Source organism: Phyllostomus hastatus, unplaced genomic scaffold (genome assembly GCF_019186645.2).
Source record: "Phyllostomus hastatus isolate PE091 unplaced genomic scaffold, TTU_PhHast_1.1 phas_scaffold_114, whole genome shotgun sequence".
NCBI classification, from domain to species: domain Eukaryota; kingdom Metazoa; phylum Chordata; class Mammalia; order Chiroptera; family Phyllostomidae; genus Phyllostomus; species Phyllostomus hastatus.
In genome coordinates this window covers 1389220-1408931 of record NW_025334006.1, presented here as the reverse complement: position 1 = coordinate 1408931, position 19712 = coordinate 1389220, and the positions used below count along the sequence as shown (strand labels likewise).

At 48.9% G+C, this 19712-nt stretch overlaps 1 protein-coding gene across 3 annotated transcripts in view; it reads right to left on the bottom strand.

The window, feature by feature from the left end:
* Positions 1–19712, bottom strand: part of SLC37A3 (solute carrier family 37 member 3) — a 44707-nt gene that overhangs the window by 23216 nt on the left and 1779 nt on the right. For 2 of the 3 annotated variants that reach the window (XM_045855724.1, XM_045855725.1), the window contains exons 2-5: positions 11614–11773; positions 10357–10462; positions 4141–4233; positions 1707–1790 (exon numbers count right to left, since the gene is read on the bottom strand). In XM_045855724.1, coding sequence (XP_045711680.1) covers positions 1707–1790; positions 4141–4233; positions 10357–10462; positions 11614–11702 — 372 coding nt within the window. In that variant the 5' untranslated portion in view covers positions 11703–11773. Of the gene's footprint in view, positions 1–1706; positions 1791–4140; positions 4234–10356; positions 10463–11613; positions 11774–12116; positions 12136–19712 lie in introns of those variants that run through there. The other variant, XM_045855723.1, reaches the window with a different exon arrangement.

Below are 19712 nucleotides of genomic sequence, written 5' to 3'. Positions count from 1 at the left end.
CTTAACTTCTAACAGCCTAGTGTTGGCCAGAAGCCTTACCGATAACAGTCGATTAACGCATACTTTATACGTTTATGTATTGTATGCTGTATCTTGCAATAAAGTAAGCTAGAAAAAAATATTATTAAGAAAACCATAAGAGAAAATATATTCACAGCATCTACTGAAAAAAGTCCCCATATAAGTGGCCCCGTGTGGTTCATAGCCGTGTTGTCCAACGGTCGCCTGTATTTCCGTTTCCCCTTCCTGAGGCCTGTGTCTGTGCAGGACTGTTCTGGGCACCGAGTCCGCACAGGTGGCTGAAGTCAGAACCGTGCCAGGCACACGAGGGGACCGGGAGGCACCGGCTGTTACCACCACTGCGGCTGCTAAGCCAGTCGTAGTGACTCAGGACAGGCTCCAGAATTCAGGAGCATTCGTGTAATGACCGCTCTTTTCCAGACAGCCTGCCTGAGTGCACGTTTCATCCGTGGCCGAGGTCTCTTCGGGAATATCTGGCGTGGGCACGTACAACACCGTGTGATTCCAGTCACACGACATTCTGAAACGAGCGGAACTACGGAGGACAGAAAAATGGTCGGGGGAGGAGACGTGGCAGGTACACGTCTACACTCCCTTGTCCAAGTTCAGGTCTACACACGAAAAAGGGCGTGTTTATGTGCATATCTCGATTTCTTTAAAAAACCATTTAAATATGTTTTAAAACAGGTTTTCAAACAGTACATATACACACGTGTGGGTGAGCAGCTAGTAAATAAAGTGGGTAAATCTAAAATTTCAAAGAAAAAAGTGGCGACTTTAAAAAACAATAAAAGAGAGTCTAACTATTCTCCACACCTTCATTCAATCAACAAAAATCTCTCACCAGAGCTGGGTAAGCAAATAAAGACGACTCGGATACGGAGCTCGCCCGCGCGTGCGCCAGGCACCGCTCCAGACACCTGCACACGGGGCTCGCCTGCCCCAGGACAGCCCTGGGGGAGGTGTTCAGACGAGGAAGCTGAAGCGCAGAGAAACTGCGGGGGGGGGGCCTGAAACCTGGCGTGCGTCTCAGGAAGTCTGCGACCTCAGCCCTGTGCCCCGGCCTCCCAGGGGCAGCGAGACTGACAGAGACACGAGCAGGTGGGGCAAGAGACACGATTCCTGCCTTCAAAGAAGTACCGGCCTGGAGCGGGCGGGGGGAGGGGGGGGGACCAGTGACTTCCAGGAGGGGGGTCGGGGAAGCACGGTGCTAGGAAGGAAGGGCCATTTGGCCGGGGCCGTGAAGGAGAGGCTGAGCGAGACTGCGGAGAGCCGCAAAGGGGGCCACGCGAGGCAGAAGGAGCAGCGGAAGCAACGGCGAGGGGGGCCGAAGGGAGCCGGGAATGTCAGGGCCACAGAAAGCAGTGTGACCGAGCAGAGCGGAGACGCAGAGACAGATGCCCCTGGAGCAGCGGGCTGGGGGCGGGGTCTGGAGTGCACCGAGCACCACGCTATCTGTGAGCTGCCTTTGTTGGGGACTGAGCGTCGAGGAAGGGGCGTGATCCAATGATGCTTCTAAAAGACTCCCCTAACTGAAAAGGTAGGCCAGGGATTCAAAAACTGAAGATGAATTCTACTATACTGTCTTCTACATACAGAAGTAGGGAGGACTGCTTGCATTCTAAAGTACCTGACAAAAATCACAATTATCATCATCATCATGTTTTGAAAACTTTCAAACTTACCACTAATGCAGAGGAGCACATGCCAAAAGACAGAACACATCGTAAATTAAGCCGATCCCCAACAATACCGCTGATGAAAAGGCCCTAAAAACAAAGCATTTAATTTTACAGCCCTGCATAACAACAGGCGGAAAAAAAAGAGGCATTGCAAACCAATGAGGCAAGCAATATACTGAGATTACTTCAAATCAAATCTCATTTTCATGCCTAGACAAGCTGTCTGTATCAGTTTCACAAATGTGTCATGAAACGACACCTGGGCTTCTGCACAGCTCACGCACTGAGACAGCATAATTCAGTGCAAACCTGGGTTCTACTTGATCCTCTAACCGCCTAAATGGAGACTGAAAAAAAAAAGACCCCAAGAATTATCCCGATAAAACAAGAACATAAATACATTTCATTTTCTAGAATAGATTAACTCCTAAACATCAGTCATCCGCCTTCCCCAAGGGGTTCCTCTTAGCTATTTGCATTCTGAATGAAGATGTGTTCCAGCATGCCCTACAGAACAGAAGCTTCTAGAGCACAGGTGCTGCCTGTTTAATGTGACCCTTGGGCTTCATGACATCACAAGGCAGGAGCCCAGGGAGGCAGAGGCAATAATTAGGTGAACTTGGGTACAAATGCTCTGCCTCCTGCTCTCCTCCCACGGAGCAGCAGCAATTAAAATGCTCAGACCATGGCAGCGAGCAGACTGAAGAGCTAAGGGCAGCGCACTTAGGGTTCTTCCACAAACATGTGAAATGTATGAGAGTCCTTACTGAAAGTCTAAGTTCTGATGTAAGTTTTTCTAATAAACTATCTATGCCAGAGAAAATTTACATGATAAATGTCACAATAACCGTTCCTCCCTCATTATCGACAAGCTTTCACGACCTCAAAAGAGGCACCTGCGAGCGCTGGAGGAGATGTCACGTTCCGTAGCTGCTGCTCACAGTCTTCGGCTAGGGACTCCAAAGGGGGTGAGGAAACTGTCTCAGTCACGCTTCGGAGCCGGGGTCTGTTTGCCCTGAGCTGCTCCAGCCGCCTGCACAACACCCAGGGGTCAGGGGAGACGCCGCAGCTCCCCGTGGGGGCCACAGCCAGCGACTGTTCCCAGCACTTAGGTTTCACCTCCTAAGCCTATCTGACCCCACAGACAGGCACCACCATCCAGCTCCGCAGATGAGGAAACTGAATATCAAAAAAAGGTCAATGCCAGTGGGGCGGCAAGGTTAACACAGCCTGCTGGCGGTGGTAGAACTGGTTTTTCCACTAGGCTCCACTGCTTCTTAAAATGCTTCATAAAAGCTGCAGGCAACTCCAGATGACCACATGCTGGGATTCTGTATGAAAATGCCCAGAGTGAGGAGCTGGGGTACAGGATCTAAGATCTGTTTTGACCTTTTCTATAATTTTCCTCTTTGAAAAAAAAGTCTCCTAATTACCCAAATAAGCATTTAGAGACTACTTTGGGACTTTCACCCAGTATTCCACATCACCTGGATGTTCAAGCTTAAAAGGCTTTTGTTAGCACTGGACACATCTTCAAGACAGAAAACAAGATGCCGGAGAGAACAGGTCAGACTGCTTCCACAGCGCCCAGTCCCAGATGCTGCCACCACAGGCCCCCCCAACTCTCACTCAGCAGCCACCTCGGGCGTCCCCTAAAGGCAGACACTCGGGCCGCCCAGTCCTCCAACAGACTCAGCCCGGCCATCCCAGCCTGGCTCCCGGAGCGCCACCTTCCCGATGCTCCTGCTCCCGCCCCGCGCAGTCCCAGCCTCCTGCCCCGTCTGCGTCTTCCCGCCTCTAAATGCTGGGAACCCCCCACTCCATCTTCACACTCCTCCTCTACCCCCAACTCTCTTGATGATGTCACCCAGTCTCATGGCTTTGAAAATCAGGTACATGCAAAGGACTCTGAATTCTGTACCTCCAGCCTGAACATCTAGACACACTGACCTTACCTCCCCACTTCAGGTCTTGGTTCAAATACCCCCTCGTCGGCGAGGTTTCTCCAGCCACCCTATTTAAATTATACGCCTCCCGAGGTCTCCAGTCCCCTTCCCCTGCTTTAGTTTTCTCTGCCACGCTCACCATCTTTAAACATACTTTATGATTTACTTATTTATTGCATTTTGTTACTGCTTGTCTCCCAGCCCCCACTCCAAGAACAGAAGCTTTACGAAGGTAGGGGCCTTTCCTGTGTTGTCCACGGATGAATTCTCACTGACCGGAAAGGCACCTGGCACATGCTTGTGCTTGTCGACTTGAACAGAAGTGCTTGTCGAATGAATGGATGGATGAGGACGCAAAACACACGCTTCAGCCAATACTGATCTTTCCTCGGTCAGCAAATTCACAATCTCTTAAAAAACTGGGGAGTTCCACAACTTTCTTTTACACCTTTTACATCTTTCTTTAAAAACCCTGGGATTCCACAACTCACCACGGCATAGGAGAAGAGGAAAAGAGTGTCCAGGGTCCCGAGGAAAAGAGTGGCTTCCTCGGCGCCGGGAAACAAACGGTTGCGGCTCCAGATCTGCGGAAACACAACGAGAACCGGTCAGCCCCGCGGCACCTGCTCGCGCTCGCGTCTGTCAAGCGCCTTCACGCGCAGCCCCGGCCCACCCGCACAGAAGCCCGGCGATGCTGAAGCAGGCCCTGTGCAGAGAGGAAGCACACACACACGCACACACAGTCAGAACTGTTCACACAGTACAGCAGCCCCCTCCCTTATCCACGGCTAAAACCATCACGTGACACAGCAGCCCCCTTATCCACAGTCAGAACTGTTCACATAACACAGCAGCCCCCCCTTATCCATGGTTTTGCTTTCCACAGTTTCAGTTACCTGAGGTCAGCCGAGGCCCAAAACATTACAGTACTCTGAGGGAGACGAGAGGGAGGAGGAACCCACATGCAAGCACGAGTGGTGGGAGGGAGGGAGGGACAGAAAAAGAGAGAGACCACATTCACATTTTTCCAAATGATAGCTTATTCCTATTTTTAAAGATTTTGTTTGTTTATTTATTTATAGAGAAAGGGGAAGGGAGGGAGAGAAACATCGATGCAGGGTTGCTTTTCAACCACCCCCTTCCGGGGACCTGGCCTACAACCCAGGCATGTGCCCTGACTGGGAATCAAACCCATGACTTTTTCCTTCGCAGGCCAGCACTCAATCTACTGAGCCACACCAGTCAGGGCTCACATAACTTTTATCACAGTGTACTGTTGTAACTGTTCTACTTTATAACTAGCTATTATTGTTGACCTGTTACTGGGCCTAGTTTCTAAATTAATCTTTATTAGAGGTATGTATATGTAGGAAAAAGCACTGAATATACAGGGTCCAGTACCACCCGCAGTTTCAGGCATCCACTGGGGTCTCGGGACGTGCCCCCTGGAGATGAGGGCACTGCTGTACTGAAAGCCACTTCCTTCTCCCTTTAACTTTCCCACCGGTGGCGCACGAGCTGCGGAGGGTGAAACGCCGTGCTCCGGCGTGGACCAAGCAGTCACACCCGTCGGCGCTGCATTAATCACTGTGTTCTTTGCTGCCTCACTCCCAGTAAACAAAAGTCAACTTCACTTCAGAATGTCCTTGACGAAGCAGTAAAAATTGCTCACTGTATTGGAGCCGGCCCGAGGAGCCTACTTCCACTGCGCGGTGTGACGGAGTGGGAGAGGCGCACCGGCACCCCACGCACCAGAGAGGGGCCAGTGCCGGGGGAGCCGCAAGCGGGACGCCCATTCTACTCGAAAGGGCGACTGACAGACAGGGTGCCCAGTTCTCAGGATCTGAGTATCTGGCAGATTGGAGAATCCGGCAGATATTTCCTCAAAAAAGAATGAAGCCAGACTGTCACTTTGAGATTCATTTAAAGTACAAGATAGACAAATGGATCTTAATGTAGGGTTCCAAAAAGTTAATTGATACAGTTTCAGATTCCACATTGCAACTACCCTTTAAGAAATTGTCACTTGTCAAATTCTGGTGTAGTTATGAAAGACAAACACCTACAATTAACTGAATAGGCTGTTAAAATACTTCCCCCTTTCCCACCATGTATGTGTGGAAGCCCAACTCCCTCTGGAGACCTGAAAGGATCATGCTGCAAGAGGCTGAATTCAGGAGCAGACATGAAAACCCATTGTCTTCTACTCAGCCAGACATGAAGGGATTTGCAAAAATGTGTCAATCAATGCCATTCTTCTCATTACGTGATTTTTTTTTGTCTTGAAAAAGTCATTTTTCCTAAAATGTCATTCATGTTAACATGTTTTGGGTTAACTTACTCATTTGAAAATTATTTTAAAAACTAATGTATTCTTTCAACTTCTCAGTTTTTATTTCTAGAACAGTAAATACCTATGAACATTAACCACATAACCAAAAAGTTCACAAACTGCTAAACTAAATGATTTCTGAGCTGGATTGGTAAAGAAGGGAAATTTTCACTTAAGAATAGTAAGAAGAACCTGGCCGGTGAGACACAGTGGACTGGGCACCGGCCTGTAAACCTAAAGGTCACCGGTCTGATTCCTGGTCAAGGCACATGCCCGGGTTGCAGACCAGGTCCCCAGGTGGGGGACGTGCTAGAGGCAACCAATCAGTTTCTCTCCCTCTCTTTCTCCCTCACTTCCCTTTTCTCTGAAAATAAGTTAATAAAATCTTTAAAAAAATAGTAAAAAGAAAAATCATAATAAGCAATTAAAAAATCATGCATGTTTAAAAAAAAGTAAAATCCCAAATTGTAAGAGAATATATACACATGATTCTGAAGTCCTGGGACTCACGTCTGGGTGGCCCGTGCGCCAGTCTGCTAACTCGGACAAACCTCAGGCGCTGCTTTCGGGACGGGCAAGAAAGCGGCTCACACAGCGGGATGGACCAGCGTTTCTGGGGGCCAGGCGGGGCCCTAAATGTCTCCAGCTGGGCATTCTGCCACATCTTCCCTCCAACCACAATCTCTGACCCCTGATGTCCTCTGGGCTCAACCAGACCCAGGATTAGGCCCCGCTGGACACACACCCGTGTGACCGAGAGACCCGGTGCCGGAAGCAGCTGCTGCCAGTTCAGGGTTTTCTCTACTTCGCGAGAAGCCGGCAAACTCCCACAGGTGTGGCTTTCCCAGGAACTGACCCGTGGGGCAAACAGCTTTTTTCTGCTTCACTGCCAGAATTCAGCTGAAATACATTTCTGCTTGCCTACTTTAACAAGAGTAAACCAAACAGTACCAGGAACTAAAACAACAAAGTACGCCTAACAAAAAAGGTTCAGAAAGCAGGTTAACAGTAAAAAGCCTATGAAGAAAGTCTGTCAACAATACAGCTCCGACCAGGACGACTCTACCGGCAGGTGAGAAACGGCCCAAGTGCACACAGGGCTTGTCTGACGTCTACTCAAAGTCATCTACAAGAGTGACTCTAAGCGCTCCAGCTAGCCTGCCAGTACGCACGGTCACCACGGGAATGCACCTGCCCACATGCGTGCAGGGCTCTCTCGGGCTGTGGGGGCAGGAGCCTGACTAACCACTGCAGCTGCTACTTCCTGCAAGCGTGACATTGTGGGCACAGTCAAAAGGTCACGGCGAGAATGTCGGTCCCCGGGTGAGGGCTGTGCACGGAGGTGCGGGAACTACTGACACGGAAGAGCTTCCTGCTGCACAGAGGGCGCGCCCAGGCGGCCTGGTCGGGGTCTGCTCCCCGTCTGGGGTGGCAGTCTGAGGGACGGCAGCTGTGGATGAGGACGAGGCTGAGACGGTGCCGAGCACACCCTGAGCCCTGCTTCTGCTTCCCTCTCCTGGAGGGAACATCAGGCCCTCTTACGCTCTTCTCAGGGAAGGACTAGACTGCCTGGAGAGTAAGACTTTCTAACAGAATAAATTTTTGTTTACCATTTTCAGCCAAGTTGTCCTCAAATACTAGATTTAACCACTACCTCTTTATTATCTATAAACATAGATTTCACACTATTCCCACTTAATATTCCTCCAGTGCTTGTCCATGTCAGTGGGATCCATTATAAATTCTTAAGGTATAGAGACTGTGTCTGCTTAACTTTTGTGAAGTGACTAAGGTAGCTATGCATAAAAACAAAAACTATAGTAAGTACTTTTTGAGGATGCTGTTTAAGGAGGTTAAGAAATGTTTACCAACATGTATAAACAAAATCCTTTTCAGAGCTCAGACTCGTTTTACACATACTTCTGGCACTAAGTACCTTCCACCCTGGACAAGAAAGAGCCTCAGAGGGAAGCTAGGGTGAGGGCGCCACAGACCCGAAAGCACAGGAGGCTGGAGGGCGCCTGCTGCCCCAGCCCCTGCACGCCCCACAGTGGGCTTAGGAACACAAACCCTGCTCCTGGGCGTCTGAGGCAAGCACTGCTCTCCACGAGGGTGAGGGCAGGGGCAGATCTCTCTGGAAAAGTCAGCTCTCTGGAGTACGTAGCTCTCTGGAAGAGTCAGTGCTTGACTCCTGCGTAATCCATCCACACTACTTAATCAGAGCTCTGAACCACCGGAATGGTGAAACCTATTTTAGCAGCAGATACTTTAAGTAAGTATCCAAGCAGAAAAATTATTGCAAGTTCAAAACCAGCTCATAAAGTAACAAGGTTCCTGGAAGGAAAAGAGTTAACACAGCAGGGCTGAGACTGCTATCCTTAAGAAGACCTACTTGCCCTGCAGTCCGCAAACCTGGATCCCCGGAGGTTCCCATGATTCCCTGCTGGGACCGGCGGCCATGCCTACACTGTAGCAAACAACGTGGTTTACGCTTCACACCTGCTTTCCTTCTGGGGGTGTGGCATTTTCGTCCGTGCCAGGCAGAGAGCACCCACGTGACCAGCCCCAGTAAAAACCGGGGCACCATGACTCTCCCCTGGGATTCCCCTTTCGTGCTGGAAGCACGAAGCACGTCCCGTGTGTCTGCTGGTTTCCTCCGGCCTCACCCTCTGTGCCTGTCCCTTTGATGACTCTGTTCTGCATCCTCTCGCTGTAACCAAGCACCGCCCTGAGTGCAACTACAGCTGAGTCCTGTCGGTCCTCCCAGGGAATCGTCAACCTGGGGGTGGTCTTGGAGGCCCCCACCCAGTCGCCTGAAACACAAAGCCAGCCTCAGCAGTACAACCAGAAATCCAGGGCCTAAACCAAACCCTATTAGGCTGTACGTTGGTCAGACTGTACCTAAAATACCACAGTTAGTGCTCAGTGCCACAGAACCGCAGCTGAGGGGGCCAGGGATATTCTACCTAGACAAGAAAAACCCAGGGAGACAGGTTTTCTTCAGCGATTCTACAGGCCATCGGTCAGTGGGAACACTTAGCATGCATGGCTCCAAACTAAACAGCAGCCCACTTTCACCGCAACAGAAGAAAGAACTTCCTAAAAATGAGAGGTGGGAAAAAAATGTAATTGTCCACCTCAGAAAGCAAGAAGTTTCTTCTCCCTGCCAGTTTTAAAAACAGAAGCTGGACAGTCAGTCATCTTTCAGTGGCCACAAAGATTCCACACTGGCACACGAGCCCTCTAAGGCCAGCCCCTCCGGAAGGTCTGCGACCATCACTGGAGGTGCTCGGTATGCGCACAGCACTAGTCAAGCAAGTATCCGTTGGAAATCCAGCCCTCTGTTGTATCTCCTTAAAGATTTTATTGATTTATTTTGTGAGAAAGGGGAAGGGAGGGAGGAAGAAAGGGAGAGAAACATCAATGTGTGGTTGCCTCTCGCACGCCCCCTACTGGGGACCTGGCCTGCAACTCAGGCATGGGCCTCGACTGGGAATTGAACCTGCGACCCTTTGGTTTCCAGGCTAGCACTCAATCCACTGAGCCACACCAGCCAGGGCAAGCCCTCTGTTTTTAACATCTTTCCTCTTAAAAGTTCCTGATAAGTTAAATTCAAGAGAAATGGTTCAGGAGCATCTCCATGCTAGAATGCGAGCATGAGGACAGGCTCTTTTTTTTTTTTCTTTAGTCCTCTAGGCTTTTATTTTTTGTATCCTAGTGCCTAGAATAGACTCACAATAAGCAACTGACTGAGTAACTTATTTATATTTTGGGGACAGAGTCACATAACCTCCAAATCTGTCAACTTTAAATTGGTCCAAATTTTGCCCTGGCTGGTGTGGCTCAGTAGCCTGCTAATCAAAGGGCAGCCGGTTCGATTCCCAATCAGGACACATGCCTGAGTTGCAGCCCAGGTTCCTAGTAGGGGGTGTGCCAGAGGCAACCACACATTGATGTTTCTTTCCCTCCCTCTCTCCTTCCTTTCCCCTCTCTCTAAAAATACATACATGCATAAAAATAAAATAAATTGGTCCAAATTCTGGTAGGTGGGAAGAAGGCGAAAGAGCATACCAAATAACACGAGCAGAATCTCCAAGGCCGAAATGAGCACAGGACTCGTGAAACTCAATGAGAAAACGGCGAGCCAGAGTGTGTGATTTCAAAGCAGTGAGGAATAAGCTGGCGGGAATGGTACTGAATCAGGGCAGGCTAAGAAACTGGGCAGAAGAGTTTGGATTTCCTGCCACAGGAAACAGGAAGCCATTTCCGAGTCCTAAGCAAGTGAATGAAACAAAGCAGAAGAACTGCAGAGGAATCCAGAGGCGGGCACGGCTCCCGTCGTAAACCCATCCCAGCAGCACGTTGTTCTGCTCACCTCTGCAGGTTCAACGGATCTGTTGAGCGCAGTCGGGGTCCACTGCTTGGAGATGCTGACTTTGACATTGCTAAATGTCTTCCTTGAGGCATGGAGCAACGAGTAACTACAAAAGAGAAGGACAGCTGGATGAATAGCAAAGAAAATGGCATTCAGTAATATCACAGATGTGTTCCTACTTGTTTTATTCAAATTTAGAATTCTTCTGTTTAAAAAAAGAGAAAAGTACTGCTTTTTAAGGACTACCAACTGTTAGTTAGAAACAGTCTCTGTTAAGCAAAATAAATAAATAACTAGTGTCTTCGATACAAGCCCCCAAATTCAATCGTAACTTATCCCTGGACCTAGAAGGTGGAGATGTGACTCATCCCGACCCACTTTAAATTATGGTTTCAGTTCTGTAAAAAAATAAAAAGCTTAAGTCTTTAGCGAACAGTGGCTGGTCACTGCACGAGCCATGCCGTAGCTTCTCCTTCGGCTCCTGACTTGTCCTCACACTGCTGCCCCCCCACCCCTCACAGATGGGTATCCCCCAAACCAAGCACACGAAACTGCCTGTCAATTCTCACGTACTCACAGAACCATCTTCTTAATTTCTACCTTAAAATAAAACAAACAAAAAAACCCATCATGCTCATTTTTGGTACCTTCAATAAAGAAGAAAATCTATTCAGAAGAAGTCATCAAAACAGCGGACTCCCAGGGTTATGAATAACACGCCCCGAACACCAAAAGGCCACTGAGGCCGCTGACTCATACACAGGGACAGTTCTGCAGTCGCGCTGGCTGGCCAGGGGTCGCCCCCGAGTAAGCAGGGCTCCTCACCACCGCCTGCTACCACTCTCACTGCCCCAGGAGGCGGAGGGCAGTCCCTGAATGTGCCCTTTGTTCCCGGGCTCCCGACTTGAACAAATAGAGGACTTTATATTAGATCAGGTCTTCTCAACCACAGAACCACTAACATTTCGGGCCCCCAAAATGGTCTGTTGTGGGGGGTTGCCTTGTGCATTGTCGGATGTTCAGCAGCATCCCTGGTCTCTGCCCACGAGATGCAAGCGGCATGACAACCAAAAGTGTCTCCAGACAGTGCCAAATACAGGCCAAACCGCCCCCCAGAGCTACTGTGCTGGAGCTACGGAAAAGTACAGGATGAGGAACTAGTCTGTTTCACTGTAGGCCCACCAGTTCCTGCTACTAGGAAGTATCTCCCGCCAAGGCAGAACGGCGCCCAGAGAAGAGCTGCAGCAGCCCGCTCACCTGAAGAAGGTGAGCAGGAACACGGCGACGTGGTGGTGGCTGAGCCGGGACAGGAGAGCGCCTCTGTGGAAGAGGTCTGGCCACGCCATGTTCTCCCGGACCTCCTCCTAGCCTCTGGCCTTCAAGTCTGGATAGTGAATGATCACACCATTTCTTCCTGCTGGAAAAGCAAAACACGGTATTAACACTACTCAAAGCAGGCAGATTAACCAAACTGAACTATTCAGACGTGTAACCATTCAGCACATGATCAGGCCTTGAAAGAAAAACCATGTGGGCCTGCTGACCCCAGGTGGATAATTATATTTTAGAGCAGTTAGCTAGTCCTTAAAAAAAAAAAAAAAAGAAATCCTTGACCAAAAAGTACACCCTAACAGAAAGAACTCTCATACACACGGATTTTAAAGCAATTAGTGAAATTTAAAAATCACTGTTAACAGAAAAAAATGAGCAAAGGAAGTGAACAGTCAACTCAGAAGAAATGAAACAGCGATTTCACTTACCAAATAAAAGTTTCAACCTCACTAGTAATGTAAGAAACGGGAATGAGGGCAAGAGAACGTTTGCACAGTGAAAACAGAGGGAGGCCAAGGCAGCTCAAGGTCCAGTGATCTCCGAATTCTTGCACAACGCCGATGGAAGTGAAAACCAGCACAGAACTACAGGAAGACAGTCCAGCCAAGTTCATCAACAGCCTTTGACACAAACATTTAATTTCCAGGGACCTGTTCCTACAGAAATACAAGATGCGTTCGGGTCTAATAAACAAAGGTAGTTTCAGGAAGCGTCAAAGGAGCTTTCTTATTGCAAGGAGATGAACTGGACTCCGTCATGAGGGGACGGGGAAAGCGGCAGGGCATGCCGGTGCCGCCCCCCCCCCCACCTGCAAGGAGGACCCCCTCGGAAAGCTGCACCCGGGCTCCCACAGCCCAGGGTAACAGAGCAAAAAGCAAGCATCTCAACTTAATGTCTCTAGTATGAGTCTGCAGAAACAATCTCAATGTGAAATAAGAGTGGAATGATTAAACTACTGTATCTATATGACCATTTTATAATAATTTAACAAGACGAATTAACTTTTTAGTAATATGAGAAAATGTCATATAAAAAGTAGGATATGACATAATCCCCTCTATGTTTACATAATATTTACAAATAAATAGGGAATATGCTAGTTCTCCTTAGGTAGTAGGATTATGGGTAAATGTAAATCTTCTATGTACTTTTCTAAAAATTCTACAATAAATGTGTATGTTACTACTTTTATAATCAAGAGGGAAACATCACAGCACCGGAAAAGTCCTACAATTGACCTGCACTGTGAGGAAAAAATTAAACTAAGTTAACGAAGTGACTCGTGTGATAAACACACTGTGTCGAGGCAGGAGACAAACTCCAGAGCTCCCGGCACTCAGACGAGCGAACCGCAGGGCTCAGCCTCCCAGGCCGCACTCCCGTCTGCACCCCCGTCTTCACCAGCCGCAGCCTGGCAGACGGATCCAAGCCCTGATGCTGAGAGACCCAGGCCGTTCTTAACAAACACGACATTCGTCTCCCTTACTGGCTGCGAGCCCCTGAACAAGCCCATCTCTGTGAATTGCAGGTGGTCTTCTGGGCAATGGCCTCTCTTCTAACAGTTATGTGTGGCTAACATAAACAATGTACGCAAGGAATTAAGATAATTATTTTAGCCATGGATCCGCCCAAGATTAATCCCACATCACCAGAAAGGAGCTAACTTCATTTACTCTCGTTCTCCCTGAGAAAATGTTAACAAGATTACGAGCTGGGTAAGACTATAAAATTCCATTTACACAATGCAACAAACTTTCTGTCTGTAATTCCAGGAAGTTTACACAATGCAACAAACTTTCTGTCTGTAATTCCAGGAAGTTTAAAACGGAGAGCTATTAGTGTTACTGCTAAATTTACCTGCATCCCTGAACATTAAACATGAAGTCCAAGTGGAACAAGCAGAAGCTTTAGCCGTTCTTTATACAGCAAGCACCTCTCTCTGAACGCATTCACACCTCGAAACACTGTGCTGAGTTCTTCGGGAAAGGCTATGGATTATGAAATTCAGTGATTTGTCAGGGGAAGTCATTCCAAAGACGTACGCTCCGAGAGACTCGGATGGCATCGCCTCAGCAGTGACGGGATGGCTGTGTGCTTCGGGACTGTCCAGTTACTTTCACAGCTTTCATGGCTAACAAGCTGCTTGAGGCCATCTGAATTTCATTTCTAAATAAAATACCTTTTCCTTGGCTACAGTGATGGGGGAGAAAAGGCTTAGTAAGTACGTCGGGAAAATGGTTTTAAACACTCACTTGCTGTCGGCAGCATGACTTTTGAAAGGAACATTATTATAACATCTGGTCCTATGCGATGCTAATAAACTAATAAAAATAATACCTTGCCCTTCTATACTCTCCATCACAGGAGTGGCTTCTAATCGCCTGTGAGCTCTGGGAGCCGCGGAAAAACAGAGTCTTCGCCAGGCCCGAGCCCAACCTGCACACCTAACTTCCTGAAGGCCCTTTTCTTTCCTGCTCCAAACACACGCTGAACACATGTCTTAAATTCTTCAAGGGTATGTACATGCTGTTCTAATTAATAAAGTCAAAATATTTTAAGTAGCTTGAATTCACAGTAGGTTGTCATTTAGTATTTTCTTAATCAATGGACACTGAATGTACATACAACTATAATGAGAACAAGAATTATCTTTTAAAAGAAAAACAAACTAAAAATGAGATCCTTGCCATCGAAAAGGATCCAGAACCACTGAACCATGTTTTACTTCTCAAAGCAAGTTCAAGATCACTAACTTGTCTGGTTCGTAATGAAGCTCGTTTTGGGTTCTAGAAGATTGTCCATACATGGTATGTTCCAGAGTGGAACACACTGTGTGATCCGTGTCGAACGAAAGATGGTCTTGCATGGAACATGTCCAGACAGAAGGCAATCTCCTCCCCCTTATACGCACTGCCTTGGAACACAAAAGACTCTAAAATTTTTACTTTCTATAGATGCTTAGAGTCCATTCCAACCCAAATAGTACAACTCAAAGCTGTCTCGTATTAAACAGACTGTGGGACAAGCAGACCACACAGTGGGAAGCGGAAAGACTGGCAGGAAAGGTGACGACCTACGTGCAGCGTCCAGCATGCCCCTCAGGTGGCCCCGCCCTCACCCACCCCAGCCTGCTGCCAGGCGCTCTGGAAATCCAGACGGGGAGGGGTTAATAACCTTTGTCATGTTGCAGCCAACTCCAGCCTGCCCCAAAAAACCCCACTTCCTCTGAGGTCTCAAGGAAAAGCAAGCTTTCTTATCCTTGCAAAACCCCGGCTTCTTTGAAACTCATGCCCTGGGCTTTGCGGCCACTGTGCTGACAGCTGTCACCGTCTGCCCTGTCACTGCAGAAGGCTCCCTCCTCCCCACCACCGCTACATCTCCTTCCACGCCCACGGGTGATCCAACTTGTCCCTGTCCTCTTCACACCACCAACCTTTTCCTCTCTCCCACGGTACAAAGCCACTCGTGGTCAAAACCTGGTCCCTGTCACCCCCAGTAACTGAATCACCGCCTCAAACTGGATTTCAACATCCTTTCCTTGCAGAAAACTGCTCACTCTCCCATTCTCCACTCCGACAGTCAGACAGTCATCTCACCGCAGCGAGACCTCCAGCTTTCCCGGTTTCCGGCCACCTCGCCAGTTTCTCATTATCCACCACCCTCCTCTTGTCCTCACTTCCTCCTGCACCAACTCAGAATCTGAACTATGTGATTTTATTGTCGCTTGCCTGTCCTCCTTCGCTGTGCCCCAGCAGCGGAGTCTTGCCAGAGACAAATCACACGTGCCGCTGGTTTCCCTCTTTAGATTCAAAACCACAAACCTCAGAGAGCGTGCAACACTGCCCAGCGCGTCTCCACTTCCCTAATCGTCTTCGCTTTCTCAACCTCCCCGACGGCCGGTTCGCACTCCTCTCCTCCCACCTCCAGCATGCTCTCGCCCCTCTTCCACCTGGAGCCACAGCTTTCTGCCCGCGGCTCCCAGGCCAAGGGCCCTCAGACACTCCCGGGTTCCCGGCAGTACAGCCAACCCGGCACAGGACATCCCTCCCTCCAAGCCGAGAACTCCCCACCCCGCCCCACCTCCACGAATGGCCTCACCGCGGCTCCAGGTTGCCCAAGGTGACCCACTCGGCCTTACCCTTCGTTCCTCCTTTTCTCTCAGCTTCCACATACAACCCCCTACTAAGCCCAGTCCCTACAACCTCCTGAACACATCCCAATCCCACCCTTCCCCCTCCATCCCCACAGTCACCACGAAGATAAACTGCCCGCACCTCCCACCAAGCCGACCACTCGGCCTCCAGCAGGGCTCCGCTACTTCTACCTGCTCCCCGCCCCCAGCACCATTCTCCCCACGGCAGCCAGGAATGTGCCCTAAAGCACACATCAGCTGTCACTCCTCGCTTCACAGGCTTCACACGCTGCCACGGCTTCCCAAGACTCAGATAAAAACACGCGACTCGCTGCCACGACCTCCCAAGCCCGCATACCCCAGTCCCCTGGAGTAAAGCAGGAAGGTTAAGGGTGGGGGGCAGTCGAGCTGACAGCTGGGGTTCACAGAGAAGGGCTAAGGATGAAGGAGGGGGCTGCCTGAGCAATAACTAGAGTGGGCTTAGTTTTGTTTAAATTATTAGTTTTCTTCATTTTTTAAAAGATTATCTATTTATTTCCAGAGAGAAGGGAAGGGACGGAGAAAGGAAGGGAGAGAAACATTCATGTGTGGTTGCCTCTCGTGTGCCCCCAACTGGGGACCCAGCCCGCCACCCAGGCACGTGCCCTAATTGGGAATGGAAACCACCACCGTTTGGTTTGTCAGCCGGCGCTCAATCCACTGAGCCACACCAGCCAGGGCTAAATTATATCAGTTTTCAATATGTTCTGTATGACTAAGGTAGAAAGTTCAAAAGACACCAAAGGTGCACAGTGACACCTCGCTCCCTGTTCTTGTCACCACATGCTACCAGTTTCCTCTGCTTCCTATACTCTCCATGCACAGCCCTTCACACTCACAAATGCACAAATGGCACATGACACGCGCTATTTGCACCAGTTTTTTGCCTTCACTTATCAGGGGCCGGGGGTCTGTCCACACCTTCACCTGCGAAGCTGTTGCATCCCAGTCTATGGGACCTCTGGGCGGCCCCCGGCCCTTTGCCAGGGTCTACACAGAGAGGTGCCTGCACACTCACTCCCACCTCCCCACACTTAATCCCTTTCTTGTTCTTGAACCCACCGAGCCCCTTCTTGCTCCGAGCCTTTGCATTTGCTGTGTCGCAGCCTGAAACGCTTTTTCTCCTAGTACTTTGCAAGCGGCTTGCTCTTTCCTTTTCTCGGCTTGTCGTCAAGAGTCATCTTCTAGGGTGATTTGCCCAGATTGCCCTATTTTAAATGGTCTTCCTCGGCCCTGGCCGGGTGGCTCGGTTTGTTGGAACGTCATCCCCTACACCGAAAGGTTGTGGTTTGATCCCTGGTCAGGGCACGTACCCAGGCCGCAGGTTCCAACCCTTGTCGGGACACGTTCAGGAGGCAACCTATCAATGCCTCTCTCTCGCTCCTTTCTTTCTTACTTCCTTTCTCTCTTTTTCTCTCCCTGCCACCCCCTCTTCCTCTCTCTCTAAAAATGGATAAATATGTCCTCTGGTGAGGATTAAAAAATAATAATAAATAAATAAATAAAATGAGTTCCCTCAGTTACTACCCGTCTTTTTTCTGTTTCTTCCCTCACAGCATTTCTCCCAATCTAACTATCCAGTTTAATTTTGCATGTGTGCTGTTCACCTTGAGCTCCATAAAAGCAACGGCCTTATCTGTCTTAACTGCACGGCTCTATCCCCAGCACCTAGCCGGGCATCTGGAACATTCAGTAAAGCTGTTTTGAATGAATGGTTCTTTTGACTGACGGCCAATAGAGAACGCTTCCGCAGCGCCAGGCGCTGTGCTGGGTACTTGGCCAGGCATTACTGCATTTAGTTCTCACGGCTTCTTACAGCTGAGAACAGATTTTACAAAGTAGTATCTTCCTCTCCAGGGATGCAGTGAACATTCAAACCCAGACCTGACGCCAGCCCCTACGTTATACGGTACAGGAGGGAAATGCGGTAATTGGAAACATTCCACTTTAAACTGGGAGATCTAACCCCAGGACGGGGGAAATGCACCTGACTGGTAACAGTGGTTCCCTTCCACACTACCCTGTAATGAGAGGGCACCAGGTGGGCAACCCCTTCACTCCCCAGGTCCAGTTTTCACCTTCTCGAAGTACGAAGACTGTGTGTGCTCACAGCACATGACCCTCTCTCCCATCCGCTGGCTGTTCACCGAGTCCCCGGCTGGGCACTAGGAGACGCAGGTGAGTATTAAGAGGACACTGAGTTCACCTCTTTCCACAGGACTGTGCGTGCTGAGGCTTAGCACCCAACGCTTGACACTTAAGTATCTTGTCCCACATTATCTGTCACATTTGAAGCCATTTACCTGCACCACACAAATCCTTTTATTCAAAACCCAAGTTTTCCTGCAACTGTTCTCTCTTCTGCAATTGTTCCATTACCGCACATGCAAAATACCCGGCACTGATTGGTAAGACTCTCTCATCTTATCCCAGGGTTCCCAAAGCACAGTCTTCCTGCCTACTTGGAATGCATTCCAAAGACAACAATTTTCAAGATAAAACCTTACCCTCCCCTAGACAAACAACGTAATGGCCACCACTGTGGCAGCTCATCATCACCAGTGAAGAGGGACAAACAGAACCTTCAGCAACACACGTGACGCCGGCAGCGAGCGGGCAACCAGACACGGCGCTGGCTTTACTGGTCAAGTCCTGTTTCTGGATCACCTTCTGACCGAGAGAAGGAGGATGTCATCGGAAGGCACACGTGGCCCACAAAAAGGCATAAAGTTCAAGCTGGAATCTAAGACCCTCCACTTAAATTCTGTGGTCCTCAATTTCCTTAGTTAAGGATCCAAAGAGATCATTTATAGAGAGGTGCTGGCGCAGAGCTGGGTGCGCAGTGAAGAGCCAACAACAGGAAAGAAGGCTGGTGAGCACAGGCAGGTCCTGGGAGAGCACCGCAGGCTGCACAGATGCTCCGCACCCTCTCCCCGAGTCTGGCCCTCCGCGTCTCTTCCCTCCAGCTGTTCCTGCGTTACAGCCTTTTATAACAAACCGACGATCTGTTTTGGTTTTGAGATTCAAGTATGCTTTTGAATTACTTGAAAGAAATAATAGCAGACTTCCAGTCAAGATAGAGGCATAGGCAAACACACTTAGCCTCCTCGGGCAACCACAGAATTACAACTAGACCTCAAAACAAGTAACACCCAGAACCGTCAGAAAGTCAAACTGCTCCTACCCTTTGTGACAGCAGGGATGGAACTGGAGAGCATTATGCCGAGTGAAATAAGCCAGGCGGTGAAAGACAAATACCATGTGATTTCACCTTTAACAGGAACCTAAACAACAAAATAAACAAACAAAATATAACCAAAGACATTGAAATAGAGAGCAGCCTGACAATTACCAGAGAGAAGAGGGGAGGGAATTTCAGGGGAAGATGGGAAGGGTTTACAGGAACAAGTATGATGGACACATGGACAAAAACTAGGGGTGGGGGTGGAAATGGGAGGGAGGTGGGGAGCACGGGGTGGGGTGGGCTGGGATGGGAGTAAAAGACAGAAAACTGTACTTGAACAACAATTAAAAATTTTAAAAAATAAAAAAATTAAAGTTCTATTAATAAAAAAGAGTTGAAAGTGAAAAAAAAAAAGAAAAAGAAAATCAAACTGTATGGAAGTCCGACAACCAAGGATTTAAAAAAGCCACATTCATCTAGACAGGTAGGAGGGGGGAGACATGGATAGTATTAAGGATAGTATTAAGTGCCTCTGGGACATCTCCAAACATACCAATATCTGAATCATAGGGATACCAGAAGAAGAAGAATAGCAAGAAATTGAAAACTTATTTGAAACAATGAAAGAAAACTTCCCTTAGCAAAGGAAATAAACATATAATTCCAGGA